The sequence below is a fragment of the Hordeum vulgare genome, chromosome 3H (assembly GCF_904849725.1).
Source record: "Hordeum vulgare subsp. vulgare chromosome 3H, MorexV3_pseudomolecules_assembly, whole genome shotgun sequence".
In the NCBI taxonomy this organism is placed as follows: Eukaryota; Viridiplantae; Streptophyta; class Magnoliopsida; order Poales; family Poaceae; genus Hordeum; species Hordeum vulgare.
In genome coordinates, this window is record NC_058520.1 from 615623279 (window position 1) to 615650032 (window position 26754).

General features: G+C 43.4%; 4 protein-coding genes and 2 long non-coding RNA genes across 11 annotated transcripts; 2 read left to right on the plus strand and 4 right to left on the minus strand.

Moving 5' to 3' along the window:
- Positions 1-1786: 1786 nt before the first annotated feature.
- On the minus strand, positions 1787-3941 carry LOC123445697. Its single transcript, XR_006631141.1, has 3 exons — positions 3853-3941; positions 2253-3684; positions 1787-2057 (listed from the first exon to the last, which is right to left on the minus strand). It is a non-coding gene; the product is annotated as an uncharacterized LOC123445697 (long non-coding RNA).
- On the plus strand, positions 3201-7641 carry LOC123445695 (ankyrin repeat-containing protein ITN1-like). 2 transcript variants are annotated; one of them, XM_045122719.1, is made up of 4 exons: positions 3201-3274; positions 3778-4441; positions 4599-5134; positions 5885-7641. In XM_045122719.1, the coding sequence occupies exons 2-4, from the start codon at positions 3802-3804 to the stop codon at positions 6482-6484; spliced, it is 1776 nt and encodes a 591-aa protein (XP_044978654.1). In that variant the 5' UTR covers positions 3201-3274; positions 3778-3801; the 3' UTR covers positions 6485-7641. The 2 variants fall into 2 exon arrangements, with proteins under 2 accessions (XP_044978654.1, XP_044978653.1); XM_045122718.1 differs by lacking the exon at positions 3201-3274 and having other exon boundaries at positions 3678-4441.
- Positions 4391-4691, minus strand: LOC123445698. The gene is made up of 2 exons (XR_006631142.1): positions 4506-4691; positions 4391-4423 (listed from the first exon to the last, which is right to left on the minus strand). It is a non-coding gene; the product is annotated as an uncharacterized LOC123445698 (long non-coding RNA).
- Positions 7642-10663: 3022 nt separating the features above from the next.
- Positions 10664-12988, plus strand: LOC123445696 (4-hydroxyphenylacetaldehyde oxime monooxygenase-like). Its single transcript, XM_045122720.1, has 3 exons — positions 10664-11352; positions 11438-11875; positions 11975-12988. Exons 1-3 carry the CDS (start codon positions 10861-10863, stop codon positions 12587-12589), a joined length of 1545 nt encoding a protein of 514 aa, XP_044978655.1. The 5' UTR covers positions 10664-10860; the 3' UTR covers positions 12590-12988.
- Positions 12989-14544: 1556 nt separating this feature from the next.
- On the minus strand, positions 14545-20137 carry LOC123445694 (pentatricopeptide repeat-containing protein At4g39530). 2 transcript variants are annotated; one of them, XM_045122716.1, is made up of 5 exons: positions 17287-20137; positions 16294-16450; positions 15830-15935; positions 15123-15247; positions 14545-14938 (listed from the first exon to the last, which is right to left on the minus strand). In XM_045122716.1, exon 1 carries the CDS (start codon positions 20051-20053, stop codon positions 17780-17782), a length of 2274 nt encoding a protein of 757 aa, XP_044978651.1. In that variant the 5' UTR covers positions 20054-20137; the 3' UTR covers positions 14545-14938; positions 15123-15247; positions 15830-15935; positions 16294-16450; positions 17287-17779. The 2 variants fall into 2 exon arrangements, with proteins under 2 accessions (XP_044978651.1, XP_044978652.1); XM_045122717.1 differs by having other exon boundaries at positions 15808-15981.
- A 612-nt stretch (positions 20138-20749) lies between these two features.
- On the minus strand, positions 20750-25716 carry LOC123445700 (telomere-binding protein 1-like). 4 transcript variants are annotated; one of them, XM_045122722.1, is made up of 11 exons: positions 25602-25716; positions 24638-24814; positions 24203-24347; positions 23289-24111; positions 22987-23118; positions 22773-22835; positions 22611-22690; positions 22009-22253; positions 21537-21848; positions 21381-21444; positions 20750-21242 (listed from the first exon to the last, which is right to left on the minus strand). In XM_045122722.1, the coding sequence occupies exons 3-11, from the start codon at positions 24281-24283 to the stop codon at positions 21066-21068; spliced, it is 1977 nt and encodes a 658-aa protein (XP_044978657.1). In that variant the 5' UTR covers positions 24284-24347; positions 24638-24814; positions 25602-25716; the 3' UTR covers positions 20750-21065. The 4 variants fall into 4 exon arrangements, with proteins under 4 accessions (XP_044978657.1, XP_044978656.1, XP_044978658.1 ...); XM_045122721.1 differs by having other exon boundaries at positions 24744-24814; positions 25602-25715; XM_045122723.1 differs by lacking the exon at positions 24638-24814.
- Positions 25717-26754: the final 1038 nt, after the last annotated feature.

A 26754-nucleotide genomic window follows, 5' to 3' on the forward strand; every position in this document is an offset into this window, starting at 1 on the left:
TTGGAAATTATGGAAGTTGAGAGCGCAAACAAGAGTAATGTGGAACTTAATTTCGCTCGAGCGTTCACTGTGGTCAAGAAAAAGAAGGGGTTACAAGTTGCGGGTGGAGTCACATGGAGTCTTTGAAGCGGCAGAGGTTCTCATGGGGTAAGCTCGAGTCCAATGTACATGGAAGCTTGACGCATGGACGAATATAAAGTGGTGAGAATATTTGCCAAGGTGGAATTTGTTAGAGTTGTGTCGAATATAGTGTATAGGGTAGGTTATAATTGGACTTGTAGTTGTATTGTGTTTAAATAGGATATGAAGTCATGTTCAAATAGGACACTTATATCCTAGGTCTCTCATATATAGCGGGACTAGACACACAATATAAATTATGCCAACATAATAGCAAGGCATGCAGAGGAAGCCGGTGACGTATGTCGGCGCCCAGGACGACCAGGGTGCAGTATTGTGACGGTGCCACAGGGAGGAGCACCCGTAGTCAGACCCCGAAGATGTAGCCATATCGGTGAATCTCGTTAACAAATCTCGGTGTCGTATTCGTGTGATTGCTTGGTCCTAGGATGATCGACAGTACGCCTCGATATATTCTAACAAGTGGCTATCCTTGCATCGAAAGGACGGTGATCTATTGTGGCAAAGATGATCCGAGGGTGAGCGTGTTGGTGAAGATGTTCCTGCCAATTGTCATCCCACACGGGGAAATCAGCAACAAAGGTTACTACTCCCTCCGTTCCTAAATATAAGTCTTTTAAAAGATTTCATTAGGGGTCTATATACGGAACAAAATGAGTGAATCTATACTCTAAGGTATGTCTATACATCCGTATGTAGTCCACTAGTTGAACCTCCAGAAAGACTTATATTTAGGAACGGAGGGAGTAGTAGTATCGCATGCATGCCCCCGTCGCCGACTTTTGCTAGTGCAATGGATGGATGTGCGTGTCAAACCAAACCATCTTCTGTTCTGTTAGTGCTATGGGTCATTATGTTCACAACTAAAGATTTTAGGGCTCCTTTGATATAAAGGAATTCTATAGGATTTTTGGAGGATTGAAACCCTTAGGATTATTTCCTATGTTGGTCCTTTGAATCATAGGATTGAATCCCATAGGAATTTTTCCTATGGAATCTTTTGTACTACAATTTCATAGGAAATCTAACATCCACTCCAACTTCTTTTTACAATTCCTTTGTTTTTCTTGTGGCATCAAACACTCCTTACTAATCCTATAGGGTTCAAATGGACATGCCACTTCAATCTTCTATTTTTCCTATTCCTGCGTTTTGAAAATCCTACGAATCAAAGAGGCCCTTAGGGGTCTTAACTGTGTTAAGCTACTGCTACTACTTCCTTAAGGTCATAGTAGAAAGAAAATGTCGCAACCCTGCCATCTACAATCGCAATGGCCAGGGTCCATGGCAATGGTTTATTAACATTTGAAAGATGAATGTTGCATTATGTGGGAACCATACCAAAAGATGTCACCACGAAAAGAGTATATGACAAAAACTCAACAATGTTTTAACATTACCAACCATGAATCTCCAGATATACAAATCGGATGTTGATACAGTTTCTCCAGAGATACAAATTCCCAACATACGACAATGAGTAAGGATGTAGAAACCATAGACAATGAATATTGGTACATGTCTTGCAACCAAACGACTTATCTTGGTTTGCTAGGGCAGGGTGCCCAAAAAATAGTAGATCGGTATGATGGTAGCAGATCAACCTGACCATTCCCAAGATACAGCAACCATTCACTCATCAATCTATCATGCAAATTTGTTTATTTTGCTATAACAAGATCATGCACCTTATTTGATATAAGCATCATGCCGTTGCGGTAATAATTCAAAAGCAGAGGGGACAAAATGGTATTTCCATCCAACAGAAAATTGCAAGCTCTGGGTGGATGAGGTCATTCCATTTGGAGGAGAAAATACCGAAGAACCCAGGAAATCTTGATAGAGCTCTAGCCTCTAAGGCTTGGCCATATGAACATGCCTTTCTTCTGTCAGGGTTTGTGGAAGTCCATTGGCACCTGATACAACAAAGTATAACCGGTCGCGGTTATAGTATCTGGATACTTATTGATAGTTTTACATAGTTGGATCCTTCAGTTCAGTCTCATAAGTCATAATACAAACGAACACCAAGAGGGAAAGTAATCTGTTAGACTACTATGAATCCGATAATAAGCACTTCTACTAGGGCAGTTCTTTCAGAACAAGTTTACCTGAACTGCAGTTCCTGGAGGCTAAACAAATACAGTAGTAGTTGAATATTATAGACGAAAAATATCATCTTCCTGTACAAAGGATTCAAATATGATGCGTTTGATATAGCTTTGAAAGCCTTCTGATATGTGGAAGTCCATGCCCTCTTCTGTCAGGGTATGTGGAAGTCCATGGCACAGGATACAGCAAAGCAAGACCAAAGGCACGGTTATGGTATGCAAACCAAGTAATTCTTCAGAAAGGTTGGATCCTGAAGTTCAGTCTCAAAGATACAACCAAAAAACAAGCGGTAAAGTAATATGTTGGACAGATGTAAACCTGATAGTAAGCACTTCTACTAGGGCAGTTATTCTGGAAGAATTTTATCTGAACTGAAGTTTCTGGAGGCTAAAATTACAGACTAAAAATATCATCCTGCGTACAGAAGATTCAGTTATGATACTACGTTTGATATGATCCATCATTCCAACTCCGGTGTCTTCCAGTAAGTAGTACATAGTAAATTAGTAACCTATAAAGTCAGATATATGATGGACAAGCTGCTGTAAATTACTATATCAAAGCCCATCCTCCCAGAACTAGTTGTGCGCGAGGACTGATCTAATATAATTTATCAGAGAACAGATATTGCGAACATGCCCGGCAAGCACGTACGTACTAAAGTTGACAGTATGAAACAGTAATCTATTTTAGGCAGGCATGCATCTTGTGTGCTACTTAATCAATCCTAAAGGTTAGCTCCATCACATGCCTAATACTGAAAGGTTATGGATGATATATATTTTTTATTGTTATAAGGGTATGGATAATCCTACTTTGTTAAACCTGGCTCCCCGTTTCAAAAACTTTATCAAAGGTTCTCCATCACATGGCTAATCCTAAAAGCTTAGATACCTAAATTAGCTGAATGATTGAGATGCTGCCCTGACCTCCAGCATCTTTAAGTTCTCTTGCCATCAGTGTACAAGCTGCACTCTTCATTGCGCGACTACTACATACGCAATCTCTGCTATTTTGCGAGGTACGTGCTATTTAACCAGGAACATTGTGCTCTAAGCTTCTCTTGTTTTGGGCTACAGTTGGCTCGTTTCTTCCATTGTTAGCCTGATTTTTTCACTCAGCCTAATGTCAGTTATTTTTACTTGCTCTTATTTTAGTGGCACGCGTTTGGTCGCTATCCTAGCTAGAACTCGTTCAATTAGTCAGCTACCACTCCCCCTGCTACTCACCACAAAGAGTACAGCTATGAATATTATTTCCCATGCCATAGGTAGGATATGCAATGAAAGTGACAACTCAAGTTTCATAAATCTAAGAAATATATGTCACTGAATTTCAAAAATTCCGTCTATCAAGAATATACTAGAGTATTGTTCAATCTGTGAATCAGATCCTGCTGATTCCACTTGGACTGTTTCTGTCAAGATGTACCTGCAGAGAAAAGCAGATCATCATATCTTCGGAAAGAAAAGTATAGCACTATAAAGTATACACATATATATAACCACCAGTTTTTTCCTGCAGTGAAGTCAATCAATTGATAGATGCATGGCAGCCAATACACCAAGAACTAGCTCACCGGGAGGAAGACAGGCATACATGGACAAGCGTCTTCTGAACGCAGCCAGCACTGGTGATTCCACATCAATGAGGCAGTTGGCTGCACAGAATCCAAGCATTCTACTTGGAACAACTCCACAGGGGAACAATTGCCTCCATATAGCCTCCATCCATGATCACCGGGGCTTCTGCGAGGACTTCCTGCAACAGGAGAAGTCTCTCCTCTCAAATGTCAATTATGAATCTCTCCTCGCAAAGGTCAATTTTGAGGGGGAGACTGCACTTATCACAGCCGTTACACTTGGCCATGTTTCACTGGCTTCTTTTTTACTAGGATGCTGCCATCAGCTAGAATTGAGGCAGGCGATCTTACAACAAGACATGTATGGATTTAATGCACTGCACCATGCCATTCGCAATGGCCATAAGGATCTTGCGCTGGAGTTGATAGCAAAAGAGCCCGTGCTGTCGCAAGCAATGACCAATTTCAACGAGTCACCAATGTTTATCGCCGTGATGAGAAATTTTCAGCAAGTTTTCAAGAAGCTACTGGAAATTCCTTATTCTTCTCATGAGGGAAAGAATAGCCGCAATGCTCTGCATGCTGCAGCTAGAAATGGAAATGAAGGTGAGATTCATCTGTGGAGTAGTATTTACAGTATTTACCAAAAACCAGCTCCAAGGAGAATTACCCAAAGCTAGTGTAGTTGACCACGATCTAATAGTATTGTATATGTAACCATTACAAATCATTAACCATCGTTCATGTTTTGATTTGTTTCCAGATGTTGCTAAAGAAATTATGGAGAAACGACCTGCGTTAGCCAGAGAGGCTGACAAGGCTGGGAATACTCCAACAATGCTGGCTGTGATTTATACCAAGGTTGGAGTACTACGAGTATTGCTGGAACATGATTCTTCTTTAGGATACGAAATAAGCAAACAAGGTAATGCGCTCCTTTGCGTTGCCGCGTCTCGAGGTCATGTTAAGGTTGCCACAGAGCTGCTTGAGCATTGTCCAGATGCTCTTTATCACAATACACGCGGAAATCTCTTTACATGCCTTCATGAAGCTGTACAGAAAGATGATATGAACTTCGTCCAATTTATCCTGAAGAAGAAACAACTCCGAAAAGTCATCAACATGCAAGACATCGATGGAAAAACCGCTCTACATCATGCAGTCCAGAAGTGCAATCCTAAGATGGTTGCTGCTTTACTGTCCTGCAAGGATATAGACAAGACAGTGATTGACAATATTTCTGGTTCAGCAGTTCGGGAACTGTCGCACAACATGCATAGTGCCAAGACTTTGAACTGGGTACGTATGTAATTAAATATATTGAAACGTATAAAACTGTTACAAATAAGAAAGTACTTTTTGTGGGGTGTACCTCTTTCTTATGTTCTGCAAGTAATTAATGATAAAACCATCCATGAAACTAAGGGATAGCTCAGGACTCGCCGACAATGGTGCTAGCTTTGGTCAGCAGTAGAAAACACCTAAATGACTTGAGGTAGGTGGGTGATGTTAGGAATAAGCAACGTGTATTTTCATGAGGCCATAGGCCGATATATATACATGTACAGGTGCGGAACAAATGCAGCAAACCCCTTATACAATGGGATAAATACAAAGGGGTACATGACTTATATTATAACTCTAACCCCCCCCCCCCCCCCCAAACTCATGGTGGATGAACAATACTGAGTTTGGAGAGATAAAAGCCATGTTGTGCTCTAGTCTGGGCCTTCGTCAGGAAATCCGTCAACTGTAACTCGGAAATACAAAGGGGTACATGACTTATATTATAACTCTAACAGGTGAGAAATGTGTGAGTTTAAGGTATTTCCGAATTTTCTCTTCGATGAAAAAGTTACGGGAAAATTCAGTATCATAAATTCATAATATATACCCTCCTCTTGAATTGTTTAATGGCTTAATTTAAATACAAATGGCTATAGTTTGTCAGACCACACTTTATTCACATGGTGGAACAGCTAAACTTTATTGTTACACTGTGAGCTTTGTGTGTGTACCTTATCTCTAGAATTTATGCCATTTATGCAGAACGAAGTAATCATGCGTATGTCGGAAGCTGATCGACAAGATGCTACCGCTCTTCATAACCTCTACGTGGAGGCCAGGCAACTGGCAATTTATGAATCAAGGAAGAATGTGAAGTCACTAACTAAAACATACACAACCAACACCTCATTAGTGGCGATCCTCATTACGACAATCACCTTTGCCGCTGCTTTCACTCTGCCTGGAGGATACAGCAGTGCTCCTGAAAGAGAGGGGCTTCCTGTCATGTCTCGGAAGGTTGCATTTATAGCATTCTTGATATCTGACACCTTAGCAATGTGCTTCTCATTTTCTGTGGCCTTCATATGCATCATGGCAAGGTGGGAAGATTACGAATTCTTGACTCATTACAGATACTTCACTAAGAAGCTCATGTGGATTGCATATGCGGCAACAACTACGGCTTTCTCAACTGGTTTATACACGGTGCTGGCTCCACGTCTCCACTGGCTGGCCATTGCGATTTGTGTTATGGTAGCTGCGTTGCCCATTGTCACTAAGCTACTAGGCAAATGGCCTGTTTGGAGGCTCAAAATTAGGCTGGGTAAAAAATACAAGCATGATCTTCTTAGCATGGTTTGACCTCATCAATTTGTATTATGGTTATGCTTTCTCAATAGTACTTCTGAATTTGTAATAAATATTATCAGAATCCCAAAATTGTGGTGAAGTGCTTCCATCACTGTAGAGACGAAGCCAAGAGTAAGTTCCATACTTTGCATCAAACCTGGTAGAGCTTGAACAGATCTATTTCTGCTGGTGTTTGTGGAAGTTGTGTGAAACTGATACAGTGTGACTAGTACCAGCAGGCCATGTTAATTGCAAGCATTATTAATAGTTTTCCAGAAGTTCAATCCTAGAATGATGTGTCATAATACAACTAAAAAAACCCATGAGTATGGCAAAGTAATCTTTAGGACGCGTATAAGATATAAGCATGTGATGCGTAGTAACTAGTAACCACTTCTGCTGAGGCAGATCTTCCGGAACAAGCTATATAAGGACACCTATAACGGAAATTTCTTCTGTAGGCCGAGCTCCATGGAGGCCTCCAAATGAAAAATTCAAAATTCATACTTTTACATTTCAAAAAAGTTTGAAAAAAATTACAAAGATAGATGAATGCATAACACCCATGTGTGTAAATTTTCAGGGCAAAATACATTAAATTGAGGCCTGTGAAAAAAAAATCTCAGGCATTTTAACACATGATACTATTCGTCCTCCTAGGCCATGAATTTGTCTTTTTTATACAGATCGTATTTCAAGATATCTCATCCTAAACATTTACACACATACACATAACATCCTTGCTTACTTGCACAATATTTTTCAGATTTTATTGAAACCGAAAAGTTTGAATTTGGAAGTCTTGAAAAAATTTGAGCTCCAATGAGCTCGATCACCAAACGTTCGTTCTCCACCTGTAAGGCCATCAAACCATATGTATGTTTCTATATTGTTGGCTTAATAAATACTCCCTCCGTTCACAAATATAAGATCTTTTGATATTTTAATATGGACTATATACGGACTGAACTGAGTGAGCAAACACACTAAAACGTGTCTATATACATCCGATTCAGAAGAAGTTGAAACATCTTATATTTACGAATAGAGGAAGTAGCAGTTTAATAGTATGTGCTAAAAAAATCATTTCCCTGTACAGAAGATTCAAATTTATTATGTTCTTGTTACCTCATGAGTAGTACCAACACTAAACCTTCAACATCAGAGTTAAGCACCTGCTATGAACTTGTACATGGCCAAGCCCACAGTAACAATCCATGCTCAGGTATTCTGAATTTGATGATCTGATTGGACGTTCCAACTCTCCGCATCTGCCAATTAGTAAGCAGTCAAGTCAGTCAAAGTAACAGTCTAATACATGACAGTCCTGAACTACTAAATCAATGCATCCTCCTGCAAGATATAGTTGTGTGTGTGTGTGAGGAGATACATAAAATAAACGATTCTCATCAAGTAAAGCAAGTCAGATTCAGTAAGGCTAATATGCTTTCCGACTAGTGTGGACAGGTGCCACCGTCTAAGAGGGGGGATGCGGTGCATTGGTCTCTCCAGCGGTCACTTACTCGGCCATCCAGTCAAGATTAATCCAACAGTTATTGCATAGTCTTCTAAAAACACTGAGCCCAGACAACACTTGGCCAGTACAGTATCACTTTGACTGTTGACGGACCTTGCTGCCCTGTCAGATCTACCGTCGATAGCCACTGCGCCAAGCTCTCCGCTGGCGATCCAACTAGCTGTTTGGCAACGCTGAAGCAACGCAGATAACCTGTCTCGAAGATGAGCTTCAAGACGGGCTTCACATTCTAGTGTTAAGTAGTATAAGTTATCTAGTTTAGGTGACTGCACAGGAAATCTCAGCTTAAAGACAGGTTACTGAAGCCTGTTATGAACTGAAATTCATGTTTCAGTGCGCTCAAGCTTACAAGTCCGATCTCCTTGAATGGTCTGACCTCATTAATGTGTCTTATGGTAGCTTTCTAAATTTTGATTCGTCAGTAACAGATAGTGTCTCGCTACTAATATTGTAGTGTTTATTCATCACAACAAAAGATATTTGTGCTGGTAATTCTACGTCTGGAACTTGAAGCGTGTGCACCATCATAGATTTTCAACTAGTAGCTAAATTAGTGAGGAAACAGAGGCTACATGTTACGACAGTTCTGCCTGAACTTTATGGTTCACTGAAGTTCAGAGGACTCTCCAAAAGAAAGGTACAGATACCAAATTTGTATCATGATAAGGGCGGCAAAGTACAATGCTCTAAAACCTTATGTGAAGTGCCAGCTCCACAGATTTACTTTTCCACCCCTTTTATTCATTTTCTACAAGCAACCCAATAGGGTTAAACACCAGATTCTTGAGCTTTACTGTTTCCTATAATTTCAGAGACCCGACAAATTCAGTTCAGGTATTTTATACCATGTTAAAGGCAGTAAAGTACAGAGGTTTAGGCCTGGTCCTTAGATTCAGTTTTCTAGTCTTTTTGTTTTCTACCAAGATATTCCTGACCTTTATGATGCTCACAAGAAAAGAGCTACTCTCTGAATCTTTTTATCCATTCGTACCTGTAAATTAGCACTGTGATGGCAGACTTGACAAGTGATCCCACTATGTTGTTTGCTGGAATCTGCAAGTTGAGGAGCACTGTAACAAAACCGAAAACACAATAAACAGTGGTTCAATATAACAGGTACAGTTACACAAAAATATCTGAACACACACATACTTCATCTGTATATATCCAATACCTTCTGCAAACTTCCCAATCTTTTGCACCAATGAGCTTCACATGGAGCGCTTCCTGAACATCCTTCATATTCAAGTGGTTCACCCTCTAATCCTCCACGCATACATCGATGTGCTGCCCAACCGGCCTCTGAGCAACACAATCACATTGTTAGATAAGACAGCCCATACCTTACTGAATCTCATCAGTTTGTAGCAACAAGTTCTCTTCCTAATCAAGTCATATTACTGTTAATCCAAACATCCAGTGCACGGAGTACAATTACGCCTAGCAGCATCGACAAGGCTAATGGTGATCAGGATGGAAGGGACCAAACCAACAACCCCAAGAAATAAAAAATAACTCATATTGTCCAGTACTAATCTTGCTCAAGTATCTACTTAAGTAGACCTTGAATATGTATAAATTACTCAAGTTATAATTCCATCAGGTAATCATTCCATCTCAACAAGGACTGCACAATGAGGAAATTTGCAAATGAAATTAAATAGTTACAGCAGACATAATTCCTACATTTGAAATGAGCATAGTTCACACTGGCGGATATCATTTTGCCAACCATGCATTAAAATCAATGGCATGGCATGCTTTAATCAACGTAGAAAATATCTGTGGTCTTTCGGGCAAGGGACGTGGTCGATTCAGAACCATTTGTCTAATCAGATACTAATACCAAAATGGATTACTTATCAAAGCATGTGGGTCAACCAATCAGCAACTTTGCACATGAAAATAAATGACTAAAGAAATATCTAGTATCTGCCTTAAATCTCCATCTGTATACTTAATGCCCGCTTGCAGCATCAGCAGTATAGCAATAGTGATATCTGAACAAGTATGACATAGCACCGGTGATATATTGGTTCTATTATTGGAAATCAGGGAGAAATTCCTTGCTTCAAAAAAATCAACAATGGTATCTCACAGCAAGTAACAATTGCAATTACTGTGCACCAGGTAAAGAGACAAAACGTAAAATATATGTTCCTGTCAAAAGAAAGTTGTTTCTCTTCTTTAGAAGATCCAATAGCACCATGTATGCTTTGAATTGATGCAAGTATATATGTTTCACGTCAGCAGGACCAATATGGCAATGGGCTCCACGGATCAAATTTGGCAATGATAGGTATATGTCATGCCAGCAAGACCAATATGGCAATGGGCTCCATGGATCAAATTTGGGCAATGATGAGACATGACATAAAAGGAAACTTTACGTCCCAATCAGCGCTGTCAAGGTGGTTGGTTTGGTCAGTTACACGTTGCTCCCTACCAACACAAGGATACACACCATAAGACAGCCCCAAATTATTTGAAGTTCTAGCTTTAATTCGTCCCAAGTCAAACTTCTTTAAGTTTGACACTGCAGAAAAATATATCAACATGTACAACATCAAACTAGTTCCATCAGATTCATCATAAAATATACTTCCATACTCCATATATTTGATACTGTAGATATTAATTAATAATTAGACGCAAAACGTTGGCACCGATGGTTCAACACCTGCCACACATCTGAGACGCACTCGGTCGCCAAGTACGATTCACACTAGCATTATTCAAACACTATCATTGACACGTGCCCCTCCTCCCTACAGTCCAGGCTTCTCTTCAAAGTTTAAAAGCCGGCCCTCGACCACACAAGCAGCAGCGCAACATCACTAAAGAACGGAGAATGGTAATGTCTGCGCTCAGCCCAGAGCTCTTCTCCCTACCCCAACAAATACAATGGCAGCTCCTCTTAGCACTCCTTCCAGTCATCTCCCTCATGTTCTTGTCGAAGAGACTGAGCAACAAAGGGCTCAGGTTGCCGCCGGGCCCAGCCCAGGTGCCGATCCTGGGGAACCTTCACCAGCTAGGTCCGCTGCCGCACCAGAGCTTACGGGACTTGGCGCGGCAGCACGGGCCGGTGATGCAGTTGCAGCTCGGCACGGTGCCAACGGTGGTGGTGTCGTCAGCTGAGGCAGCGCGGGAGGTGATGAAGACGCATGACGAGGATTGTTGCACCCGGCCTGTGTCCCCAGGGATGAAACAGCTGTCCTACGGCCAAAACAACGTTGGGTTCGCGCCGTACGGTGCCTACTGGCAGAAGATGCGCAAGTTCCTCGTGGTCGAACTCTTTGGCGTGCGCCACGCCAAGGCTGCATGGCAAGCACGCGAGCATCAGGTACGACCATTCCTGTTAAATTTAGAATGAATGTGACCGATCGATCACGGAAAACCGTGCAGTTATGGATTGTATTCGTGATCAGGTGGAGAAACTGATGAGCACTTTGAGCGGCTTGGCCGGAGAGCCGGTAGCGCTCAAGGAGCACATCTTCAGCCTGGCCGACGGCACCATCGGCATGCTAGGGTTCGGCGACATGTACAACAGCGACAAGTTCCCACACCACAAGAACTTGGAGCACGTGCTCGAGGAGGCCACACACGCGCAGGCCAGCTTTTCCGCCGAGGACTACTTCCCCAACATTGTCGGACGCCTAGTCGACCGAATCACCGGCCTCGCCGCTCGCCGTGAACGAATCTTCAAGCAGCTTGATACCTTCTTCGAGATCATCATTGAGCAGCATCTCGACCCTCAGCGCGTCAAGCCTCACAACGGCGACCTCGTCGACCGCCTCATCGGCCTTTGGAAGGACAACAGTGGCACCCTCAGCATCACAAGAGACCATGTCAAGGGCATCATCTTTGTACGTTATATAGTTGCCTCTACATCCTGTCCTGTCCTAGACGAGGAAAAAAAGATCAACTAACTGACGTCACTCACCATCATGCATGGATCCATGCAGGGCACGTTCATTGGTGGGTCCGACACGGCCTCGGTGACGATCCTATGGGCAATGGCGGAGCTGGTCCGGAAGCCGCGACTACTGAAGAAGGTGCAAAACGAGATCAGGGCCATGGCGGGCGGCAACGAGAGGGTGCGACCGGACGACCTGGCCAAGCTGAGCTACCTCAAGATGGTGGTGAAGGAGACACTACGGCTGCACCCGCCAGCGACGATGTTGCTGCCGAGGGAGGCCATGCAGGACATCCAGATTGGCGGCTATGACGTGCCAGCCAAGACGCGGATCTATGTGAACGTGTGGGCCATTGGCAGGGACCCGGCAAGCTGGCCTGATGACTCAGAGGAGTTCAAGCCAGAGAGGTTCGAGGCGAGCGAGATAGACTTCAAGGGTGCACATTTCGAGCTAACGCCATTTGGCGCGGGGCGGCGGATATGCCCTGCACTGTCTATGAGCACGGCCACGGTGGAGTTCACGCTGGCCAACCTGTTGTACTGCTTTGAGTGGGCGCTTCCGGAGGGGGCGGCAGTGAGCACGGAGGAGGAAGGCAAGCTCATCCCCCTCCTCAAGACGCCGCTCGTGCTGGTGCCCACCGCGTATCAGCGGCCGGACAACTGATCTCCGGTCAAAATTAATATGCTCCCAGCTAGGCAGCTATAGGATAATTAAGCATGTGATGGTATATCACCTATTAAAATATCAAGTATATTAATTCAAATAGAATTGGCACCTGTTGTTGTGCTATATGATGCATGTGTGCTTGGTAGTTTGTCTTTGGGAAGCTAGCTATCTTTATATATATGGATAAAGAAAAACAGAGAGATTGTGTGGCCATAATTGTCCTGAAACAGATGAGAATACAAGATTGTCCTAATTTCTATGGTGGTTGGTGGAGCTGAGCATCAGGAAACCATCCACCTCTTTAAAAAACGAATGTTGGATGCTTCTGGCTAGCTATCGCCGTCCGATGATGAGGACGACAGCTACGGCAACGTTTCTATTTTCAGAATTGCTATGTGCAATTGTAAATAATTGCCAAGCCCACAGTAAACATGCAACGTTGAGTATTTTGCATTTGATCAGATCAGTCACTCCAAACCCGGTTACCTTCAATATGTATTAAACAATCAAGTCAAATGGTCGATGGAGAAGCCGTTGCAAGTTAAGCCAACAGTCTCAAAAATTAATGAAATTCAGTGAATTTCATTGAAATCTAACTGAAATTGAAAACCATGACCTGAACTACTAAAATCAACCATTCAGTAAGTATATTCAACCATTCTCAGCAAGCAAAGCAAGTCTGATTCAGTAATGTGTCTTATGGTGGCTTCCTAATTATATATTTTTATTGATCAGCATCAGATATTGTCTGGCTACTGATAGTATTGCTTATTCATGACAACAAAAATATTGTACTGTTAATTCTATAGGTAGAACTTGAAGCATGTGCACCATCATGGATTTTCAAATAATAGCTAAAAATGAAATGTGGCAGAAAGGCGAGTTCGCCGTTAATTACCGTAAGGACGGCACATGTCCTATGATCAACATCATCAAACAGGACCAGAACACCCTACTTCACAGCTACGCATTTGAGCAGCAGGACTTCATCAAACTGTTTAGCTTTGAGCCTTTGAGTGATTTCCTGTTTTCCGCATAGCTTACAGCTGCTTTGCTGACATTGGGAAGATAGACGAATTCTCCTGATCTCCTGAAACAGGTAAAAAGAAAATTAAATCCACATATTTCTTTCTTTGTGTAGAGCAGATCCCCTGGATTGTCATCAATTCTTAATACAGATCCAATATAACATTTATGGTTCATGAAAGGCAGAGAATCGTGTACCTGAGCTGAGCTTGGAACACGCACCATAGCAGGAAGTTGGTAGCCACGGGGTTCATAATCCAACATCTTCCATACCATATTGTCTTGATCTCACTTAAACAGCTTTGACTGGTAATAAATTAATACAAAAAACACATTGATAATGTTTATCTGCAACGAATGAACTCGAATATATTGAACACTTGGCAATTACTGATTGCTCGACAGCAAAGTTGAAGCCATAATTTCCCTTCTGATTAAGTTTGAAAAAACAGATGTACATGGACCTGAAGGTAAATAGTTTCTCCAGGCAGGTTGTTAGTTGTTACTAATAAGTCGAGTTCACTACCTCACTGAACATATCAATCTAAACCTGCGACAGAATAAGCATGGTTGTGTTAAGAAGCAAAGCCTTGTTGAGTATACACAGGAAACTAGGCCCTGGTTAACTCAAAACCACATAGGGTGTAGCTAATGGCCTAAAGCCATAGCAGCATCTGCAATATAAACTACATTGCTCAATAATAAACAGGTCAGGCCGTGTTTAACATGCTGTTTTTTCAGTAAAAAAACTATGCTCATCCAACCAGAACTTCTAACAGTGATGCTAATGCATTTTTGCACATCAATGGGACATTGCTATGTGTCATCAATGGACATTGCAATGTGTCATCAATGGGACATTGCAATGTGTCATCAATGGGACATTGCAATGTGTCATCAATGGGACATTGCAAATAAATATTTTTGCACATCAAGCTTCTGTCACCAAAAAAATGTAATCAAATGTAACAAAAAATATATGTATGTCTTAACGTATATAATGAAGAGTAGAGAAAGATTAAATTCCATATTTTTGTGTGTCCATCATAGATCAACACGTCCTTATTTAGAGACCTGTAAGGTTTATATTTATCCACACAAGAAAGAGATGATAAAACTAGTGTATTGCTGCTGGTCGTAGGCATCTAATCTTGCACGGGCAGTTTATGAAGCATTCTCCGAGATTCGGCCAGCACAGCCTATCCTTTTTACAGCAGAATGGTTGGCCTGGGACCTGGTGCACGTTCTTGTAACAAGGGGGGCGGACTACGTGGCTTACTTCGATCTTCCTGTTGATTTCCTTGTTGTTTGTGCCTTCACCTAACATGCATAAAAGAAAAGGTTTATCCTCTCAACATACAAAAAGAGGGTGTGTAGCATATATATGTACACCTAGAATTTTGTTTTCTGGTTAAGAAAACCCGATACAGTCAATAACAAAATGACATAAAAACGAAGACAAAAATCTATTCCCCGATAAAACGAACTTTGATTTGTTAATTACCGTGTGCGTGTCCAAGACAGGCAAAACACATCACCAGAATGAAACAAAGTAGCACAAACCCTTGGACACTGTTTCTCATGTACTTGGTCATCGTTGCTGAGGATCGGAGGTAATGTTGAGTACTCCTGTAAGTGGGACTGATGAGTGCATGACCATCAAATGCTTCATGGTTCATATATATAGGAAAAGCTTGTTGACATTGACACGGCAGTTATAGAAAATATTAATGTTTGGAGTTAAGGCTTGTCTCAACGTCCACTTTATGTTACGCTTCTAAAGATGTCTGACGTGCACGTGATTGTTTTCCTTCCTTCCTTGAAAACTGATGTCTTCTCATAATGTTTAAGTTTAGTGCACTTTAATGGATAGCTTAAAACTACAGTTGCTCTGAGAAAAAAAATTGAAAAAGGACAGTATATATAAGCACACCACATAATTTCAGAACACCAGCCAAGGAACCATAGAAGATTATCATTAGGAGTTGGGAGTATAAGCCACAGCTGCTGCATAAACTAACTCGCTAGAAATGCTATTGTGCCATACGAATAATTAACCCGGACAGAGCGAAATACTATGTACAATTAACAGATAATGCAAGTACATGGCGAGGTTAGCTTGTAATTACCAAGTGACCACCCAAAAATTAGCTACAGATGCCAATCAAAGACTTGTGGAAAAAACTCACTGCAGCCAAAAAGGGCACACACCAGGGCAGTTACAGATGGCACAAAATGGACTTTGTTTCTGAATCACTCAGCTATAACTGGAACACCGAAAAAGATAACTTTCTTCACATGCCCCTTATCCAATTATCTGAATGCATGCAACCAACAATACTCAGCACATCAATCCCCATATGCTTCAGAGCATGCAAAATCAGAAACGAACAATGAGGTCAATCGAAGTCAGGGTTATGAACATAATGGAAGAAAGAGGAGAGAAGTCTCAAAGTCTGATTCATATAGGAAATACACAAAGACAAAAGGGTCAAACAGATCTACTGGGTTGGAGTAAAAGCAGATAAGGCACCAGGAGGTAGTCAATTTCTATTTTTATTTTTATTTCGAGAAAAAAATTAACAGAGCAGTTGCAACTGAGGGAAAGAAATATCTAAGAGTGTGATGAAAGAAATATCTAAGAGTGTGATGAAAGGATTGTCATGGATGCAGACCTGCATTAGAAAATTTACACAACTCAGCCACAGAAGCTGGATAGATTCCTTTTTATTTCACCCGCAAAAAAAATTCCTTTTTGTTTCCTTCAACATAAATGTTCAATCTATTCTTCACATTTTCTGCAAGTTTCTCCTCCCTTTCCTTTTGTACAACCTGCAGTGGCACGTAAATATAAAATATAACCACACTGACTGTTGAATGGATAGCAGGAATGAGCACACAAAGTTGTAGATCATGAACAGGTAAAAAAAATACACCAAACTGTATAATAACTCCAGAAACAACATGCTGTGAAATTTTTTATTTCACCTTGCTAGGCTGTTGAGGGGCTTCTCATATTACATAATTTGAGAGCAGCTTCTATCGTCAGTGCAGCTAAAAATACATGCCAGGAATATACTGAACCTGAAGCATAATATTCATATGCACCACAGTTTCAGTGTTATGATATGGCTGTTTAGCTGAAGTCTAACACAAAGAGCATCTTTTTATCGATTGTCACTGTCTTTGAATGGTGAGTTAGACCAGGGAACACGTGATCATGAGCACTTCTATGATGTGATCTTGCGTTTCCAGGTTCCAATCGTACAACTGCAACTTTCTAGTCAAGGCCAACACACAAAGAGCATACTCATTATCTGTGCACCTTTATCTTATATCTTACTCCCTCCGTCCCAAAATTCTTGTCTTAGATTTTTCTAGATATTGATGCATCTAGATACTAACAGGTGACTAGATACATCCATATCTAGACAAATCCAAGACAATAATTTTGGGACAGAGGGAGTATTAGGTAAATAGCACTTCTATTTCACTGTTTCAGGAACAGTTTCACCTGAATAATCATTCTAATGTTCCAGTATTACTGGCTAGTAGTTCACTGTTATCCTATAAAATCATGTTCGTGTACAGAAGATTCCAGTTTCCCTTTTTCTCTTAGAAACTACAAGATTCAAATGACTGAAATAAAAATACTGTGTTCTTATTACCTCATGAGTAGCTAGCAACACTGAGCCTTCAATATCAGAGTTAAGCATGGCCATGTGCAGTTGTACATTGTCAAGCCCATAGTAAACATGCACACTCCGTATTTTGCATTTGATCTGATCAAGAACTGTGGTCTCTTTCAGTAATTAGTACCTAGTCAGATAGTCGTTGGACAAGCTGTTGTAAAATACACTAAAGTTATCAAAGAAGACGGCCAGAACTACTAATATCAAAGCATCATCCTCCCAGTATTAGTTGTGTGTTGGGACGTAGCTAGAACAGTTCATCCAAGACCATCTGTTTACACACTGAAAACTATGTAGTTACCATTCAGTAAGTACCATCAACCATTCTCATCAAGCAAAGTAAGTTCAGAGGTATCAGAGAGATACCCTTTTTAAGTAGACTTGTCAGCTCATCCAGTACTGCATATATCACTTCTGCCTCCGCCCTCGGGGTGCTCTTGTCCTCCTGCAATGAACGTGTGAACCATCATCACCAGCTATATCCTGGTTCCTTCACCACACCAGCACAATCCATCCCCTGCCTCAACTTCTGCGCATCAGCCCACAGTCCTTTAGAGGCATAAATATTTGACATAAGAACAGAGGGGCCGCTGTCTGCAGGATCCGCCAACAATGCCATTTCAGTGGCATACCTCCCGATTTCAACATTACCAAACAGATGACAGGCACTCAGCAAGCTCCTCCAAATAGTCGCAACTGGTTCAATCGGCATCCTTTCAATAAACTCCTTGGCGGCATGCAGTTTGCCTGATCTTCCAAAAAGGTTGACAACAGAAGCATAGTGCTCGGTGCCTGGTTCAACTGCATATTTTGTTTTCATAGAATTAAAATGGTGTAAACCTTCATCCACAAGGCCAGCATGAGCACATGCTGACAACACACTGACAAATGTTACATAGTTCGGCTCTACTCTAGCCCCTTCCATCATCCCAAAAACATGAAGAGCTTCCTCAGCATGTCCGTGCTGCGCGTATGTCGAAATCATCGAGTTCCAACAGATGACATCCTTTCCCAATGTTGACTCAAACAACAGCCGTCCTTCTTCGATGAAGCCACACTTTGCATACATGTCTATGAGAGCGTTTGAAATATGGGGATCACTGTCCACACCTGCTTTGATGATCTGGGCATGGAACTGCTGACCATGAAAAATGCTTGCCAGAGTACTTGCCACAGTCACTAGTGCAACAAATGTGAACTCGTTTGGTGTTAGCCCAGAGACAGGAAGCTGGGCAAAGAGCTTCACAGCCTCTTCCCCTCGCTCATTCTGTGCAAGGCCAAAAATCATAGCATTCCAGATTACCATGTCCCTGTTCTGCATGAGGCTGAATACAAGTTTGGCATCGTCCACAAGGGAAAACTTAGAATAGACATCGATCAGAGCACTCCCTGCATATAGGTCCAGTGAAGTTCCTGATTTGACGATGAGACCATGAATCTGCTTGCTCAGTTCAAGGTCTGACCGAGATGAGGACACACCAAGCAGCGAAACAAATGTCAGTAGGCTTGGCTTTAGTGAGCAATATCTCATCTTACCGAATATTTCGACTGCTCCTGTAAGGTCACCCAGCCTTGCATATCCTTCGATCATTGCATTGTAAGAAATCGCATCATCTTCTGCCAAGGCTTCAAATACTGCTCTTGCTTCTGTTAGATGCTCACACTTAGCATACATGTCAATCAGAGCATTCTTGACATACTCATCAGATTCCAGATCAGCCTTTATAACATGAGCATGTACCTGTCTTCCTTGCCATATCGCTGCCAAAGAGCCACACGAGTTCAAGATGCTTGTGCAGGCAAAAACATCCGGCTGCCAGCCAGCCCGGCTCAGCTGCCAGAACATGGACATGGCTTCAGCATCGAGCGAATTCTGCATGTAACCAGCGATCATCGTCGTCCAAGACACAAGATTGCGGTTCTCCATGGAATCAAACAGCCTATGAGCCAACAAGAGCATGGAGCACTTACAGTACAGATCGATCAGCGCGTTGACCACCGATGCGTCTGACTCCGCCGCAGTTCGGTACGCGTAGCCATGTATCTGCCTGCCACCCTCTACAAACCCAAGCCCAGAGCAAGCGCTGGCAGCGCTCGCCAGCACAAACCGGTCGGGCCTGACGCCGTCGAGCCCCATCCTCCCAAACAGCTCCAATGCAACCCCGGCCTGCCCAGCCTGAGAGTACCCCGTGATCACCGCGGTCCAGGTGACCGGGTTCCTGGCCGGGAGAGCGTCGAAGACTGACATGGCCGCGTCGATGCGGCCAGCCTTGGCGTACAGGTTGACCAGCGCGGTCCCGACGAAGACGTTGGCGTCGAGGCCGAGCTTCGCGGCGACGCCGTGCACCTGCTCGCCGAAGCGGGCCGCCCTCGACTGCGCGCAGGCCCTGAGGGCGCTGGCGAGCAGGAACTCGTTGGGCGGCTCGCCGTCGGGCGAGGCGGCACCGGCGCTCGGGAAGGCGGCGAAGAGGAGGAGCGCGTCGTCCTCGCGGCCGTGCTGCGCGTACATGGAGATGGCGGAGCCCCAGGAGACGAGGTTGCGGCTTGGCATCTGGTCGAACAGGCGGCGGGCGTCCCCGAGGAGGCCGAGCTTGGAGTAGCCGCGGAGGAGGAGGTTGGCGAGGAAGAGGTCCGGGAGGAGGCCCGAGACGACGGCGCGGGCGTGTGCCGGCGGGAGGACGCGGCGGAGGCGGTCGCCGGCGAGGCATGAGAGGAGCAGTTGGGCGAGGCTCCCGCCGCTCATGTGCCGCCGCCGCCGCCGGCTCGGTCGGAGTGGGGGCAGAGGAGGAGTGGTAAGTGCTGGGTGTTGTTGGGCTAATGGGCCTCATCCACTGGGCTAGCTTTTTTCAGCCTGGCTTCACCAACAAAAATATAGCCCTCGCTCAAAAAACAAATAGTTTTTTTTAGCAACTAAAAAAAAAACTCCTCTTATTTTTACTAGCAACTACTCCCTCCATCCCATAATATAAGATCTTTTTTGACACTCAAGGAGTAACATTTTTTTATACTAGTGGAAATTACCAAATCCAACCACTCAAGGAAAAAATAACAATCCAATCTTTCCAAAGGAAAAACAAAACAATAATCCAATTTCTCTCAAGAAAAAAGAACTCCAATGCAAGACAGTGTGGTATAAATTAATTTAATGGGAAAATGTGCAAGAAAAAAACCACATTATTTTCTCACAAAAAAACTCCTCTTATTTTTACTAGCAACCTTGCTTGATCAGGATCTGTTACCGTTGCATCCTTGACTAATAAGGAGGCAAAGCAAAAAAAAAAAAAACTACCATTTCCTAAAAAAAAGTACTAGTAGAAATCACCAAATCCAACCACTCAAGGAAAAATAATAATCCAATCTTTCTGAATGAAAAAAAAAAACAATAACCGAATGCCTGTGTAAGACAGTGTAATACTAATAATTAATTAGTGAGAAAATGTGCAAGAACTGGAGTGAACTGTTATATATGAACATCTGGTAAATACTGAAACATTCCAAAATAGTTTATAAAATCATTTACAAAGGGGCTGTCGGGACCCGGCGTTTTAGTTTCTCTTATTAATCGACAGAGGAAATAGAGCGCCTGGCCCGAGCAGCAAACAGAGAAGAAGAAAGGGAAAATAAAATGATCTGTGAGTTTGGAATAAATACAGAAATTAGTCAACCTTCTTTAAACATTTTTTTTACAGAGTATCAGTTTTCCTCTCTAGGCAGGCAAGGCAAGGCAAGGCAAGGCAAGGCAGAGATGGATTCCTTCAGCAGCTGGAGGAGCAGCCTTGTAATGCAGCCTTGCCTGATATCTGCTGCTGCTGCTGCTGGGACCAGTAGGCCTGCGCCGCCAGCACGCGGTCGAGCAGCCCCTGTGGCACCGGCTCGCCCCGCCTCTGCTGCGGGGAGATGCTCGCCGTGTGCACCAGGGTCTTCCACTTGTCCTGGTTCATCCACAAAATGTTTCACAGTTTAGCACATTTGAAAATCCTCGTTCTTCACAATCTATGTTTTAAACAGAACGGAATAAAAAAAAAAGGAATGCAATAGCTGTCGTTTTTAGGCTGTGGTTACTGAATTACCTTAAGATCAACATAGGTCCTGTGATCAGTATTGTCAAACGCGAGCATTTTAACGTCTCTCCACCTGAACAAAACAGACCAAGCGGACGACATATGAGAACATGTTTACGGCAACGACCTTGTGCCAATATAGAGAAAAAACATTCGTGCACGAACCTTCCTGTTCCAAGCTGTTCGACAGCTTCCACTAGCGCCTCCACCTCAGGCAAGGAGAAGGGCCTCCTGATGCGTCTTTGCCCAATAACAGGCCGCTTTGACTTGCAAACAGGCACAATGGCTAGAGCCTCTGAGCTTGGAGAGGCAACCGGAACAATGGCTTGTGAGCTAGCTGATGCTTCGTGAGCGGTGGTTTCGAAAAGAGAATGAACAGAACCATGTTCGCTCTGAACACGGTTTGGAGAAGCCTGCACACGCTGCTGGCTGTTATAACCGGCCTTGGTCTCAGAAAAAGGCTCTTCACACTTTACCCTGCAAACCATGGGGACACCAAAACCATCAATGGTCTTCAGATTTGGTTTATGCTCCAGAGCGTACATACTATAGAAACTATCAGATGCATCTTGACAATTGTCTTCCTAAATCAAAACTACCATATAATGGCACAAGAAATAACTTCATTATGCCTTACATGGCTAATGGCTCCATGGCATCTGCACCAGGAAAATCCATTTCCTCTGGTATTCTGACCCCATGGGAAGAGTTTTGCCCAGCTTCACATTCCAGTGTGAAGTCTATGTTTTCTAGATTTTCTCCATGGCAAATCCTAGCTTGACGAAGCGTCTTGCTGTCATCTTGAATACTCTTCCCTTGAAGAAGCACACCAACCCGGAGGCCACTCTCAATTATACTAGTAACAACGTCCATTACAGTTCTCTGTAGAGAAAGTGAAGAATATTAATGGGGAACGCCCATAAGGCAATATCTATCTCCAGGGGGGATCAGTGGCATGCAAGAAATTCTAGATAGAAAACGTGTGTGTCTGGAAAACATTAAAACTGTCATGAGGGGACAAATTTCACTGTGCAATGAATTTGATCTGTTGCTAAAATTCAGAAATCTAACCATGACCTCTGGACTCAGCAATTACAGGAAGTAACTTGTCCATTCCTTAATTATGTACAGAACTATGTAGAACAGAGCTCAAAGAAGAACTGCTAGATATATCACCAATCCCAAATTTTAATGCAATATCACCAACCAGTAACTTCTAGAAGTCGATATAGCCTTTACCTTCAATGAACCAACTGTTGCATTTTCAGGGATCTCGATGAACAGTTCCGGGATGGTGAATGACTTGATTCTTAACTTAACTGAAAAAGGGGGAGGGGGGAAATATGATAAGCTCTCATGCTGACAAAAAGTATATAACAAATCTATATATCCAAAATATACCATTGTAGTCCTCAGATCCACATAATGGATTTTGACCTTCCACAGAAAATGATGCCCCGCTAGCTGAAATGGCAAGCGGCATTTTCTTTTAGGAAGTATACCAAAATAAGGATTGAGGCTATCAGATGGCATATAGAAGGGAAGTTTCAATGACTGTGCAATGTAACAATTGTATCATCGTACGAGGTAAACGTGAATTAATGACCCAGCATACCTTCAGATAGAATCCCTTTAGCAGAAGATGGTGTAAAATGACGGCGCACTGGCTTTTGTCTCTTGAACATTGCTCTTTGTACTCTTTGGCGTGAGGTGGATATCTTTTTTGCACATAAATTTAGCTTGCTACCTAGTTGAACAGAAAAAAAAATAGCCTTATTTAGTCCAATTCCTGCAATATTTAGTCAGTGCCATAATAATGGTGGTGGAAAGATGTAAAAGACACATGCTTCTCTGGTATATGGCTAGGAGGCCTGTGGAGAAGCAAAAGGTTAAACTTTGTGATGAGGATTGGCATACCTTTATTGGACATCTCTCCGCACATCTTATTACGAGCTGCCTTCCTTATCTTGGAGGCAAACATTTTTCTGATCCTGCTATCGCCTGTATACTGTGGCATATAGCTCTTATTATTTCCCGTGGTGCATGGATGAGTGCACCCGGAAGAATTTTCGTCATCATCTCTGTCTGCAGCATGTCTCGCTTCAGCATGGAACAAGGGGGAGGTTTTGTGGTCCTTGTCATGGATGCACAAAGGCACTCCTGAGCTACTGTCAGAGCTAACCAAAGCAGGAGGTCTGCCATCCAAATCCACAGAGCTAACCAAGCTGTACAAGGCTGTGGTGTCACCGTCCACAGGTTGCTGCACCTGCACTTGATTAGTAGCCTCTAGTGACCGTGAAGTTCCAGGAAGGCAAACTCCATAAGCTCCGCACTCTGGGATCCCGCCAACACCGTGGCCTCGGTTACATGACTTTGTACAACTAAACAACGAGTCCCTAACCAACATGTTTGGTTTCACGGTCAGTGACTCTAATACTGGGTCAGTACCATTTCGTGTCGACGAGTTTTCTGCCAAGCAGATGTTAGCTTGCCTAGGAGAGGCACACACACCACCAGAACCCACTATACAGTTCTCCACGGCCACGCTTTTGAGCGGCGGAACGTCATCACACAGTTCAGCTTTAACTGATTTCCTTTTCCTGGCATAGGTCAAAGCTGCTGCATTGATGCCAGGAGCATTAGATGAATTCTCATGATCCACTAACAGGGTTCCCGCGACGGTCGCGAGCAAATCAAACGGAGTCATCTCATCTTTCTTTCTCCTGGCTGAGCGTTTCCCCTGAATCACCATCGGTCGTTAATACATAATATCCAACACGCAAATTGCAGGGGGGGTCATGGCAGGTACAGGGTATCGAATGTGTATGTACCCGAGCAGAGCTTGGAACGCGTGGCATGGCGGGAACCTGGTGGCCACGAGATCCATAATCCAACCTCTTCCGCACCACCATATCTTGATCTCACTCCAAAGGACGGCTTTTGCAGGCAGGAAACGAGCACATATATGATCTTTATCTGCAGCAAATGTATCGAATTCAGTGAGGATTAGCAACTAGTGACTGCTCAAACAGCAAAGCTGGAACTCCTTGGCCCCAACCAGAGCAAAGAGACTAACAATTCTAAAATGAGGGGAAATATCTCCTTCCCTCTGAATATGAGCAAAGCGAGAATAATAATTTGCACTCCCTCTGTAAACTAATAAGAGTGTTTAGATAACTAAAATAGTGATCTAAATGCTCTTATATTAGTTTACGGAGGGAGTAACATGTTTTGTGTATGTATGTATGCCAACAGGGCAGAGCAACCTGAAGCCGAGTGGTTTGATGGAGGAGGAGGAGTTGCCATAGCCATAGTAGGAAGAAACGGTGCAGATTGATTGATTGATTGGGTTTTATAGGGGAGTGAGATCACCTCCAAGGAGCATCTGAAACGAGTCACCCAAGACTGATGAGCACCTGCCCAGGAATCCTTTTCATCGGTTTCTGCAAACAAATAGAAATCAAAGACAGGGGAAGCACAAATCCGGTGGTCAGCTTCATCTCCATGAATTGAAACAAAAACAAAAAGGTAATATTATTGTGCGGTAAAATTCTTTGGCTGGCGCACCGAACAAGGAAGCCAAATTCTGAATCAGCAAGAAAAGTCGTTGCGCAGATCCAGAAATAGAGTAAAAAACTGCATCGGAAGAGCGGAATTCTGAATCGGGAAACCCCCAGAAATCCCAACCAAATCGAACCAGGGGGGAGCCACGCCTGCTTCTTGAACAGGGTCCCGATTGGGGAGAGCGGCGGCGATCTTTTGCGATGTTGGGACGAATCAAGAACACGGCAAAATTCAACTCGGGGGGAAAAAGTCTGAAATGGGCAAGAAGAAGCGATGTATGTGTCCGCATCAGCACGCAACAACAGGACCGAGCGAATCCGCCGGGGTCAAGAAGCAAAGCTCCGCCGGGCGCCGGCCATGGCCGCGAATCGGGCCCAAGAAAACCAAATCGCGGAGCATAATTCGGCCGGACCTCGGCGAATCCGGGAGCATAATTCGACCGGCCCCTGCCGAATCCGGCGCCTCCTCGCCGAAGCGGCGACGGGCCGACCAGGCAGCCAGACCGGTGGAGGATCCGGGAAGAAGAAGCCGCGGGGACGACGGGTGGGGGAAGAAGACGACCGGCGGAAAAGAGAGAAACGGCAGAAATCTCGGGGTTTCCCCGCTGCTCTAGTCGGCGGATCTCCGGCGGTGGCATGGATGAATGGATGCATCGGGGGAACGTACCCTTGCGGTTCCCGTTCTGGTTCTGGTTGTGGATCGGCGGGACGAACTGCTTCCTCCTCTGCTCGGCCTCTCTCTGTTTGTCGATGGCTTAAACCCTCGGCTATCCTCTCGCTGGTTCCTTCCTCCTTTATACCACCGTCCGTCCACACCCACTCCCCTCCCCTCCCCTCCCCTCCTCCGGTTCTCCGCTCCCCTCACCCGCCCGGTTCTCCCCGCCCCGCCCGAACCGCTCCCCTGCTTTCCGCTCCGGTTGCACCGGATGTGCATCACAATCACAGCACTAGATGCAAGCAAAGCTCACATTTTTACCTCTTAAGAAGAAGAAAAAAGCTCACATTTTTACCTCTTAAGAACAGAAAAAAAGGTCGCATTTTTAACTGGTAACCGCTGGTTAATTTTAAGTTAAGTGTGTGCATGTTATGTCGGGTGGACGCAACGCAGCAGATCTGACACCATTGGTTAATTACTCAAGTCTGGTCTATAGCTGATGTGCTGGGCTGGGCTGGTATGTACATGTACTGTATGTATGATCCAGATCTACATTTGGCTCCCCCTTATCTTCCTTTTAATTAGTTGTAAATTTCTGATTAGTCTAACCTCACTCAGATCAGATCTGACGGCGACGATGCTGATGTGTCGCGTGCATGTAGGCTGATGTCATGTGGGGTTCCGTGTTTATGTTCAAATAAAATTAGCAAGATGGAAGATGGAGGACTGTTGCAGTGCAGTGCTAATTAGGCCAGGGTTGGCTTGGTTGTTTAGTGTGTGTGTGGCTAACCACCACCTATGGTAGGCCTAACTTGCTCTTGTGTGTGTATGGCTGCTGCAATACCTTACCTAGCATAATGTTGAATGACTGTTTTCCTTACTGCATCATCTGTTTCTTTAGCATTGATTATTTTCTGTGTGTCTGACTGTCATCTGGCAATCTGCCGTGAAACTCTGTTTTCCTCCTTTACTTTTATTACTTACTTCGTTCCTAAATACAAGTATTTTCAGAGATTTTACTACAGACTACATATATATGGATGTACGCAGGCATGTTTTAGATTTAAATTCATCATTTGTTTTGTATGTAGTCTGTAATAAAAATTTTAAAAATACTTATAGAGTATTTTAAAACGGAGAGAGTACCTTTTTTCCAGTGTGTGTG